Source organism: Pelodiscus sinensis, chromosome 1 (assembly GCF_052426305.1).
Source record: "Pelodiscus sinensis isolate ZL-2025 chromosome 1, ASM5242630v1, whole genome shotgun sequence".
Lineage (NCBI taxonomy): Eukaryota > Metazoa > Chordata > Testudines > Trionychidae > Pelodiscus > Pelodiscus sinensis.
In genome coordinates, this window is record NC_143052.1 from 73,982,334 (window position 1) to 73,995,202 (window position 12,869).

General features: G+C 38.3%; 1 protein-coding gene across 6 annotated transcripts in view; it reads right to left on the minus strand.

Annotated features, from left to right (window-relative positions):
- PPFIA2 (PPFI scaffold protein A2) overlaps positions 1-12,869 on the minus strand; it is a 601,388-nt gene that overhangs the window by 213,217 nt on the left and 375,302 nt on the right. For all 6 annotated transcript variants that reach the window (XM_075932507.2, XM_089780129.1, XM_089780128.1 and 3 more), the window contains one exon: positions 9,161-9,235. In XM_075932507.2, coding sequence (XP_075788622.1) covers positions 9,161-9,235 — 75 coding nt within the window. The remainder of the gene's footprint in view (positions 1-9,160; positions 9,236-12,869) is intronic.

A 12,869-nucleotide genomic window follows, 5' to 3' on the forward strand; every position in this document is an offset into this window, starting at 1 on the left:
TGGGGACTGTGGCAGGGAGTTCTGTGGTGGGGACAGGTTGGAAGGGAATAGAAGGAGGGAACCATCATAAACCATCCAGCCAATGACCCCTAGTCCGCCTATCATATATGATAGTATCAGAAGACAGTGTTCCAAAAAGGTGCTGTCATGGCTTTCTGGAGTATTCCAGAGCAAATCAAGCTCTGGTTTAAATTTACTTAAATATGAATGGGGAGGCAGATTATTATTAGAAGGAGCAGTAAATATTTCTGTCATTACAACACTTGGTCAGAATCAGGTCCCTGCTGGCCTGGGCTCTGCTGAACAAATTTGGAAAAGGAACAGTTCTTGCCTCCAAGGTCTTAAAATTTAAAGCACACAAATAGATTGAGCCTGATGAGTATGAGGCAAATTAATACGGAGAAGGACTGGAATAGCTTTGTTAGTTCTTTAAGTTGCTTGAGTGTGTTTGCTTTTTAAAAATTGGGATAGAAGTAGGGAAGGCTCTCAAGAGAAGGAACAGTCAGATCACCCTCACCAACCACACTATAATCAGCAGGAAAGCATCATGACAGAGATGAAATTTAAGGAGGAATTTGAAGGAAGATAAGGTAGTTCTCAATACAGATTTTATTGAGGAGTTTTTCCTGGCATAAGGGGAACAAATAGATGCGTTGAGGGAGAAACGGGCTGATGAGAGTTACATCTGTGAACACTGGAAGAGATAAGATTGGGGTGGATGTCACAATACATTACTGGGGTGAAGGCTAAATTGCAAAGAGCTGTAAAAATTAAATGAGAACCTTGTGCTTGCTGAGAAGGTAACCAAAGGAGGGATTCAAAGGCGGGGCGGGGGAGGGGAGGAAGAGGCGAGGACATGGTCAGAGTGACAAGGTAGGTAGTACAAAGGGTTGGCCTAGATACTCTCCTGGGGATTCTTCAAACCCTAATCTTCTTTGATTCTAGATGATCTTCATATATACCGTGATCCCTTAAATCCGAGAGGGGGAGAAGTCATATCAGATTATAAAGCAATAGATAATTTAGTATGCACAATTGTTTCCTAAAATGTGCACATAGATCAGAAAACAAAACAAAAAAAATTGATTATATCTATTAAACTGAAATAATGGCACATGGCTTGTTTAAAAAAATCAATTAATGTATCCTAGAAAATATTTTAACTCACCTTTGTAAGAAAAAATAATGGGTCAGGTTTATGCTCCTTTTTGATGAAAGTGCTAATTTCAGTATTAATCTTCATGTTGAGAGAGAGAGAGAGAGAGAGAGAGAGAGAGAGAGAGAGAGAGAGAGAGAGAGAGGGCAGAAACACTTGGCAGTTTTTAATCTGTGGTTATCATGCAGAAAGAGATAAACGCAAGGCATTAAAAATGTTTCTACTCATGGAGGATCAAGGTTTCATCAAGACAAATGTTTCAGCCAAACAGAATAGAGATAGATTGAAGAGATTTGCAAAATAGACGTCAAACATCTAAAACTCAGCGTGGAACCATTTTAATATATATTTTAAACAATTGCTTTATGGTTGCACAGCAGGCTTGGGGGAATGGTAAAAAAAAAAATAGTAGAACTAGCAAACAGCAATTTTTCCTAGGTTTCTGCTCTTTGTTTCTTTTCCTCATTGTGTATCTTAAGATATTTGTATTTCCTTTTGTTAAGAAGGTGCAATTAATGGTGCCACTGGAAACAAAATTTCGACTGTTAATTCCTTAAAAGCAACTTACACAGTATGTATGCTCATTGGTACCAACAGAGCCATGATAGCAGAAAATCTAGAGTTTTAATAGATCTCATGCTGTTTTGTAAATAGCAGCAGTGAAGCTAAGTAAATATCTTTTGCTCTTCAAAGATAAATCAGTGCTTGTATGATTCAGTCTCCTTACAAATCTTTTGAACAATAAAATCCATTGGAAGTGCAAATATCAGAGAGATGACCTAAAGGAGAAGAAAAAGGTTGGCACTAGACAAAAGGGGATACTCACAGAGGACTTAAGGCCTAACTTAGTTCACAAAAACTGATTGTTTCCCTTAATGACCAAAACAATAGCTAAAAATGTCTTAGAGTAGGTTGATAAATTTAAAAATTATATCTTGGAATACTTTGTTTAATATTTTTATTTGTCTGCCTCTGTGGAATCAGACTGCAAAAGGAGAATAAGCACAAGATACTGACCTGCCTATAACAAGCAGCGTAAACACTGCCAAAAGAGGTAAGAATGACTACTTATCTCAATGTATTCATAATGAAATTCAAAGCCCATCTCTTCAGCTAAGCTTTCCTCAATAGCAAGTTACACATGTACGCAGATACAAGCATGATACTCACCCACTCTCTCTCATCTGCACACCCTGCCCCAAGCGATTTCTCCTGGAGAATAGGGGGAAGGAGTTACCAGAGCACTGATGACACTGAAGTCTTCAAGACTTCAAAATATGTCACAAATGGCTATGCTCTGAAGAGTCGGGGTGACAGAATCTTGCTGGACTCCAAAGAAGAGTAGGCCAGAAGGTTAACTGAGCAAGTAAACAACACCATTCTGAAACTAATTTAAAAAAAAAAAAAGACTGGAATTGCTGAATTACTCTTTTATCTTTGCCAGATCATACCTTAGGCTTCCCAACAGTATTTTGTGGTCAGCTGTAGAAACAGACCTAATGTATTTTGGGAAATCAACAGAAGAGGAATGATGTCTCAATAACATTTTGTACCATAGTTCTCCACACTTAAAAAATGTTCATAAACCAGTATAGGCTGTCTATAAGTCCAAGATACATTCAAAAACACTTCAACTTATAGCAAAACAACTTAAAGTGGGGAATTTTTCCCCCTCATATGACTTCCATTTGCTCAAACTGGGGTGCTCCTTAAGAGCAGGGAGTGGGAGGACTTACAATGCATCAGTTCCCACAAGCATCAACAACTTCAGTGTGGAATGGATGTACACCAGGGTGACTTATAGTGGAGACGCCCTCTATTTGCCACTACTGAAAAAGTCATATGGCCTTTTTATTCTCTCTCATGTTTCTCTGAGAAGTGTTAACTGCTTATGGTAGAAAGTTATGGAAATCATGTTGAAAGATGATCAATTTAATTACAAGTGGCATGGTTATGAACAAAAGTGCTTTGTAACACACACAAGCATGTGGTTTTATGAAGTAAATGCCTATGGTCCAAACTTCTTGCAACTTCATGGAGAGCGCTGGGACTGGGAGATCAATACCAATGACATTGCTTCTTGATTTTATCCTGGAAGGGATGTGTAAAATTCAGGAGAGGAGGCTGGAGTGCATGGAAAAGGTACAGGCAGTGAGGATCCACTTTGTGGATCCACTCAGTTTTGAGTGGAAAAATTCAAAAAGGTCAATTAAAAAGATCACCTCTAACAGGGACAGTACCAATAGAAACTTCAAAAATACATACTTCAAACCAGACTTTCAGTTAATGGGGATAATGCGTTGGTGTCTTGCATTTGCAACAAATTCTGAACTAAGAGTTTGGAGGTACATTAATTGATGCACTTGTTGTCTATTATGATGCACTTGTATCCATGTTCTATGGAAGCCACAGGGGTTTCTTCAGTGCTTCCCAAGTGTAATAATCTTTCTTCTTTGACAATATATTCAGTGAAATCTGAATGATCTTGGTATGGGTTTCTATTCATTTGACCCAGGCAAATGGAAGGCCTTGTGTTTGAACTAAAATAAAAGGGTCTTGGAGGACATCATATGATGTTGCCAAAAAGTGGAGGTTTGTGGAAATGGAATGCTTATGGCATAACACAGCTAGAAAGGTGGGTGGGAGGGGCAGGTGGAATTTGTGTTCCACATCTTTTAAGTAAGCAACAAATTGCACAACCGCATCTGTAACCAGACATGGCTCCCTTCCCCATTGGAGTGTGGTTGGTAGGACACCTCCTCCTTTTCTTCCCTCTTCTCTTGGGGTATGTCTACACTACCCCGCTAGTTCGAACTAGCGGGGTAATGTATGCATACCGAATGTGCAAATGAAGCCCGGGATTTGAATTTCCCGGGCTTTATTTGCATAAGCCGGCCAGCGCCATTTTTAAATGCCGGCTTGTTCGAACCCCGTGCCGCGCGGCTACACGCGGCACCGGCTAGATAGTTCGAACTAGCTAGCCATTCCGAACTATCTGTACGCCTCATAGTTCGGAATGGCTAGCTAGTTCGAACTATCTAGCCCGTGCCGCGTGTAGCCGCGCGGCACGGGGTTCGAACAAGCCGGCATTTAAAAATGGCGCCGGCCGGCTTATGCAAATAAAGCCCAGGAAATTCAAATCCCGGGCTTCATTTGCACATTCGGTATGCATACATTACCCCGCTAGTTTGAACTACCAGGGTAGTGTAGACATACCCTTGCATTTCTAGCTCTTTCAGCTGTGATTTGAACAAAGTTTCCTGTTTGATACAGTGATAACAGTTGTCATTTCCATGTACCTGGGGCATAAGAAGGGGATGTGAGAAGCATGTTACAACCACATGAAGATGCATCATGTTTCTGGGTACTCTACATTGGTGTCCTTTACAGGCTGCTAGAGTCTTTTAAATGTGTCCCAAGTCTCAGCTGGCTCCCAGAGATTTTCTAACATGGACAACAAGCACCTGGGACCAAGTGTTCACTGTCTAGCTTTCTTTGAGAGAAATGCAGCTTAGTTCAATATCTGATTCAGTGTGCTGGAGATCAATCTTTTAATGAAGACTGAATTTCAAAATACTGGTAACAATGCACCAAAAGGTGGGGATTAGGAGGGCTTGCTTCCCTGACAGCAATATCACAGCCCAGTTGCTATAAATCAGAGAGATGGGCAAACCATTTTATATTCTGACTCTTGCAAAAGGGGGCAAGTTCCACTCAGATTAGTGTTCAAAGTGTGTGGCTTTCAGGGAACTGGTTAATGTTAGAACAAGTTCCTATCCTATTTGATAAATGTTTCTAGGCAGACAGTAATAGACTACTGAACATCCAGGATGCCCCAGCTGTGTGAAATCAATTGCTAATTACAACCATCTCTCACACAACTTTTACACAAATCTGGGGCTTCTGGAAAAGGTGGAAGTGTGGCTCCTGGAAAGGCAATGCTATTGGACTACTCAAGTTGTGTGTAAATGAATTAGGGTTGCCAACTCTCCCAGTTTCACCAGGAGTCTCCTGGATTTTGCCTCTATTTCCTGGATGCAATTGAAACAAAATGGGGAGATTTTAGACCTCAATAAGTCCAGAAGTGCAGTAGGGCTAAGGTAGACTCCCTGCCTGTATTGACTCAGTTCCATTCCCAGAAGTGACGGGCATGTCCTTGCAGCCCATGGGGAGGACCAGGAGTCTTTGTGTGCAACACCCATCCCAAGCATTGACTCTGCTTTTCCCATTGGCCATAGCTCCTGGCCAGTGGAAACTTTGGGGGTAGTCACCAAAAGTATTATTAGGAGATGATTTTGTAAGGTGGTGAGTGCACACTCAACTCCCAATGATTTCTATGGGAGCTGAACGCTCTCAGAACACAGAGGAGTTGCTCGGCATTTTGTAGGATTGAGTCCTTAGAACTTAATTTGAATTATTTGTAAACAATACTGCAACAGAGAGTGAATATGAAACAAACATCATAGGTGCAAATACAGATGCCCTAAAATGCACATGATAAAGAATAAAAAAGAGAAGACTGCTAAGTGAATCCGTCAACTAATGTACCCCCTAGTTCAGGAAATTCTCCATTAGACATTTTTATTAAAAAAATTGTATTTAATATGGTGGGTCCTATGATTGTTTAAGGTACATCATATTTTTTTATTAAAAAAATAACACAAAATGGACAAAAGACCCTACTATGATTTGCTTTTTTAAACATTCAATTTTTTTCATGAGACCTGCATTATTTATTGTAGTACATTCATTTAAGGATAAAGCAAAGTAATAACATTTGCTCTTTATAGGAACTCTTAACTCTGAGGAAACAAAATAATACCACCATTTTGAGGAGATATGGGGTTTTGAAAAGTAAAGCTAAGCATTTTTCCTATGGCACCTAGGAATTAAAATATTGTCTTTACCAGAATATATATCACCATATCCAGTTAGGGAAATTCTGCAAGAAGCCATCTAACTAGATACCATCTAGGAAGAAGAACAAAAAAATAGGCTCAGTAGGAAATGACATTGCTAATATAGTAGGGGAGATTCTTTTCCATAGATTAGCATTCTTGCATGTTGCTGACATATAAAAAGGATTAATGCCACTTGTGCGCCCCAAAGATCTTTCTAGAAAAGTAGTTTGGATGTTGACAACTGGAATCTTGGCCAGCATTAACATACTCAAAAGTAGGGACCCATTAACAAATATATGAAACACTTATTTTTATAACAGAACTCTGTCTCACTTTGATAAGTGTACAAATTTAGTCATAATACAAAATAGTCACTGAGGCTTTATTCAATGACTATTAATTTATTATTTGTAACTATACCTCCTCAAATAAAAAAAAAGTTGTCTATGCCCATGACAGTTGTCCGCTCTAATCAGATTCCAATTTGGATAATTATATTTTGCCTATTTTAACTCTCCTTGCAGTTTCTGGTTGATAACAAAAGCTGAAACCAACCCAGGTTTGCCTGTATTTACAATGGTATGCAAATTTCTCACACCTGTCATCCTGTTTATTAAGGCTGGTTATTTAGGAATTACACTACAATACCTATGTAGGAATATACGCTATTTATTGATCTTTTCACAATAGGAATCTGCAGGCTTTATTGTTTGGGGAAGTGGTCTCATTTGTGGAATTCCCTGTAGTTCTGTGTGTTCAAGAACTTTCATTAGGACAGCAATGAGCTAGGCAGATGATAGCATGTTCCTGGGGTTTATTAAACCTGGATCTTCTCTGTGTCTCTTCCCTAGTGATACAACAATTTAATCAGGGTACCAATTATTGCCATCATTTAGGTGTCTATATCAGTCCTGATTATGGAGTTTACTGTTACAATGAAAAGAGCCTGGATATGGAGAAAAATAACATGAATTATCAGTGGAGGAATCTTGCCAATTAGTAATGAGTGTTTTAAAAGAACAGACGGAGATTGACAGAAACATAGAAATTACTGAAAGGCCTGAAGCCAATTGCCTTGGAAACTTGCCCCATTTCTTTTCATATACAGTACATCCAATTTACAGTGCCTTTCAAATGAATACTGACTGGGCATTAACTGGAGATTCTGGTGTTAAATCAGCCCCTATATGATGATGATGTCTAATCCATTTTGTTGGACTTAATTAAATAATTGTGAATGTTATGTGAACTCCTGTTCAATATGCACTGGATGTAATTCATCAATTCCCTTCTGTATATCTCCTTGCCAAACTCTTGTTATTATTGTGTAATGCATTTTCAGTTTTGAGCTATAAAAGGCAATACTTTGAAAGAAACTTAAATATCAATACTCATGTTGTGTAAAAGATCTTGTCAGGCTATGCTGATTAATGTCCTTTTACATGGTTTCAACATTAGACATAATGTAAGTTTGTATAACGTTTTTAAGGATGGTGGGCAAAAAAAGTCTTTCCACTATCCTCAATTCCAATTCATTGTAATCTGAATATGTATTATCCCTGCATTCTTTTTCCTTCCCCATACTTACGCCTTTTCTACTCAGATTGATCTTGCTTTAGAAAAATGCTTCTAAGAACTACCCAGATTAAATTTTACCAGTGAATGGTCAGTTGCTTATTTCTCTAGCCTGGAAGCTGATTTTGTCCAGTGTTGTACGAGTCACTTTCTTGCCACAGTAGAGAGTTTATTGGCCAACATATAAATATCAGAAGCAACTGATTCTGTGTTTTGTCCTTTACAGTAGATCAGGTTTATCCAACTTGCTAGGACTGGGACTGAAGATCATTTTAGTAGCAAACTCAAGTGGGTCTGTAATTTACTTCTTGTGGAGATAATTAAGTACAAACTTTGCCACTTTTAGAAAAAGTTGCAAGATGAACCTCTTTGCCTGTGCCCTCTACATTGATTCAGTTCTCATTTAATAGAAAAATAAACACACAAGCATCCAGGGAGACAAAACATAGAGCTATCTTACTGAACTCCTGGATGTTAAAATGTGAGCTTTGTAAGGTACCCAGATGCTACTGTGATGAATGTCAGGTAAATGATAACAATAGGTGATACCAAAGTCGTTCAAATAATCACATAAGCAGCACTCAGTGAGAAAGAATTAAGTCAAACACGAGCTTGTTGCAGAGGTTTGGATACTTGCTCTACAAATAGTTAAAATTTTGTTACAGATAATATGCCTATTACTCATTTGTAGATTGTACAGCAAGAAACAACCAAAGTACATATATTATTTTTCATATATACCAGCTTCGGAAGGCAAATCAAGAACTACAGTGCTTTTTCTTAGGCTTTCAAGCTGTCATTGCATTAGAATTCCCTTGTGTCTGACTGGCAAAGACTGAAGAGTATAACTAATCTCCCCAAAACAGCTAGATACTGAGATGATTGACTACAGGCCTGGTCCTAAGCCAGTAGCTGTCAACAAAAATACTTCTGTTGAACTTTATACACTTGGATTAGACTATATATATAATTAACAACAAGGTATAATATAATATCCGAGCCAAGCCTGTAATCCTCATTCTTGTATAATAGGCATAGGATTTGATGTGAGTCCCCTATATGTTAATATGCACACAGAAAAAATATGCTATGTAGCAATTTTAACTTTTCTGTATGTAAGCCATTCCCAGGATATAGTTATTTTATAATTCTGACCATACTGTTGAGTTCGCAGGTCCCTAACTTTATAGCAATATCTGATATAAACTCCGAATTAGCAATTGTGTTATTATATTGCTTACAATCTGATGCATATCTATTGCCTCATGCCTTTTCCAGGTCTTGTAAGTGAAAGAACATTTTGGAATCTGCCACTAGCCCTTGTTTTTTTAATCTGCTCACAATCACAGATCTGCAGGAATCAAAGATTTTATTAATACAACAACCACTTTCCATGGGCTTTGGACAGTAGCCTATACAGAATACAATGTATTGTTTTGTGACATCGTCAATAACAGTGATGAGAAACACAAGGGACAGAATATTAGAAAAACTGGACCTCAAAGGGGGATAAAGTGTTTTATGTTACCTCCTGGTTAGCAGCAGCTAGTTCTTCTTCCAGTGCAGAGACTCTTTCTAAAGAAACCCTCAGTCGTTCCCTTACCTAGAAGAAAAACCAAAATATGTGCAGTAACGTGATTTCTATCAGGTTTATATAATCTGCCAAAAAATGCTACAGTATAATCTGCAGGTCTGTTTGCAGATATGTGCATCATGTCCTGAACACTCATGAAAGAGACATTAAATAAAAAGGCTTTTTAAACCTGACTCTGAGAGGAGTGAATCCACAAATGTGGGCATTGGGTTCCAACCTTTAAAACATAATTACTGCCACTACACAATTTCCTTTTAAAACTATGAAATATACAGTAAATACAACCCTTCTAACATTGCATTAGACACTAAGGGCATATCTAGACTACGCTAGACTTTCGAAAGAGGATATGCAAATTCCATGGGAATTTGAATATCTTCTTTCAAGCTCACTTTCGAAAGCGGCACTTTTGAAAGTGAAAGTAGTTAAGACATGATTTTGTTGGTGAACCCTCCCGTTTGTTGAGAAGCCATGTAAATCTCATTTTTTAAGGAAAAGCGGCTTGTCGACAAATGGGAGAGTTCACTGACAAACTTGCATCTTAATTACTTTCACTTTTGAAAGTGCCTCTTTCGAAAGTGAGCTCGAAAGAAGACATGCAAATTCCTATGGAATTTGCATATCTTCTTTTGAAAGTCTAGCGTAGTCTAGATACGCCCTAATTATAAGATTTTTTTGGAACATTCCCAGAGGAAAAGTATGGAAAAGAACTCCAGAAAATACATTTAAGTCCACTGTGTGAAAAATAACTTAATACTAACTTAATTTACCAAACTCATTGAAAAAGTTATTTGCAGCACCATTTTAACTGATCAGGTTAATTCTTGTTAGTAAAGTCATTCACTTTATTTGATCTTTCTGAAAAACAATTATTAAGAATCTACAAGATATATTTCTTATACACAAAAATCTAATGCTCTATTTATAATAAATGAGAGGGTTTTTTTTATATATGAGAGAAGACATTATCTTCTATTTACTGGGTTTCCCCCTTAATACTGTCTATGGCTCACAAAAAAAGATCAAAATCTAAACAAGAAATTGATGTGTTTTTTTCCTATACAACTGAATGCATAGTAACTTCTATTTGTTTAAACACTTACACCATATCCATAGGTAATGAAATAAATTCTAATCATTTAAGAAACTGGGGGGAAATAATTCTCTATTGATTCCTGCTGTCCTTATGGATAAAAATGGAAGTCTGTAAATACTTATAATACATACCTAACACTATCGCATTCACAAGAACTAATAATATATAGCTAACATGAAAAATGGTACATATTAGTACACTATTGAAGTTCCTTATCATAGGACACTAGAACTGGAAGGTACCTCAAGAGGTCGAGTTCAGTCCCCTGCCCTCATGGCAGGATCCAGTACTGTCTAGACCATCCCTGATAGATACCTATCTAATTTGCTCTTAAATATCTGCAGATGGAGATTCCACAACCTCCCTAAGTAATTGCAGTGTTTCACAACCCTGACAGTTAGGAACTTTTTCCTCGTGTTCAACCTAAACATCCATTGCTGCAGTTTAAGCCCATTGCTTCTTGTCCTATCTTCAGAGGCTAAGGAAAACAATTTTTCTCCCTCCTCCTATGACACCCTTTTAGATACCTGAAAACCACTATCATGTCCCCTCTCAGTCTTCTCCTTTCCAAACTAAACAAGCGCAATTCTTTCAGCCTTCCTTCAGAGGTCATGTTCTCTAGACCTTTAATCGTTATGTACAACACTGTACTGCAATGCATACACTTATTAAATCATGCTTTTATTCAAATCAAATGCTGAAATTAAGTTGAGAGAGCTGAAAGTAACATCTTAAAGGAAATTTATTCCAAAAGTGTCTCTATAGTAAATAATATATAAAGTAAACTTTGTGGCAATTTACTCTGGCTTAGATGAAATAAAATATTATGTAAGACTAGTGTATATCTTAAACCAGTTGTTGCTTTCAAAACACTATTTGTTTTAGTTAATTTGCATAAAATATATGAGCATACAGTTTTAGTAAAAAAAGAAAAAAGTTTAATTGCAGTAAGAAGACGCTATGTATGTTCATATAATTTATTCAAATGACTAAAATACCTATAATAGTCAATTATAAACATTTATTCATATTTAAGGGTAAACTTTCATAAGACTGCCACAAGACAGAATTACAAACACATACAAGCACATACTCTCTACAGGTATAAACACCTGTTGGTATGCTTTAACAAAATTCTAACAATTACATGTGGAGTTTGAATGGTGCTAGAATTCCAAAGTATAAAACCCACTTGAATAATATACACAGCTGGAGACTGGGATCTGAAAATTTACCTCCTAAATTCTGTACAGTGCAATACTATCAGACTGAATCCCAACCCTTATTCATATGGAACTGTGAGGCATAATAAATCTCAGAAAACCAAGTATGTTAGTGCATGCAAGGCTGACTAATCCTGGAGATAATAGACCCTAGACTCAATGGATGAATGAGGGGGACCAAATGATTTGTGAGAATACGATCACTGAGGGAAATGGGGCAGGGAATTTGCATGAATAAGCAATTTACTGAACTACTCTAGTCAAGTCACATCCCGATTCCTCACCGTAGACCATATGACAGCAGTAAAGGTAGGGCTGCCAGTGGGAGTTTGATTAAACTGAAAAGGGTGTCAATTTCCTTCCTTTCATAGGGTATGTCTACACTACCCCGCTAGTTCGAACTAGGAGAGTAATGTAGGCAACCGCACTTGCAAATGAAGCTCGGGATTTGAATTTCCCGGGCTTCATTTGCATAAGCGGGGAGCCGCCATTTTTAAAACCCCGCTGGTTCGAACCCCGTGCAGCGCGGCTACATGGGACTCGAACTAGGTAGTTCGGACTAGGATTCCTATTTTTAAAACCACGAGGAGTACCGGTAGTTCGGAGTAGGAATCCTAGTCCGAACTACCTAGTTCGAGCCCCGTGTAGCCGCGCTGCACGGGGTTTGAACCAGTGGGGTTTTAAAAATGGCGGCTCCCCGCTTATGCAAATGAAGCCCGGGAAATTCAAATCCCGGGCTTCATTTACAAGTGCGGTATGCCTACATTACCCCGCTAGTTCGAACTAGCGGGGTCGTGTAGACATACCCATAGATATCTGATAGATATAGACAGAGAGAGAGAGAGACAGAAAGACAGACAGAATCTCCTAAGAGAATAGGGTCAAGTCCAGAGTCTTTCCAACTCTTCCTCACACAGAATCTTTCCACACCTGACTGTTAAATTGCCCAGGAAGAATCCCACTACCTGACCCCACAACCATAATGTTATAATTGTTCTTCAATGTGGGAATGCCAAATATGTGTCAGCCAGTGAGGCTGCGAGCAGTCTGTGACTCCAACAATGAGAATAGGGAGAACCTGGGGCAGTCATGAAAACATTATACAGATCTCTTGAATTGAGAGAAACTTCCCCTTTTAAGATGCAAACTAGTCTCTGATGTGGCTATAGTGCCCAGAGCCCCTGACTGTTGTATGTCATAGAAGCAACAGTGCTTAGATGTGGCCCAGGACCTAGCGGATAAATGTTTAACCTTCTAACCTGGGTTATTTCCTGAATTGATGTGTATTGCTTCCTTATACAACCAACCACTGATTTCAATAGCA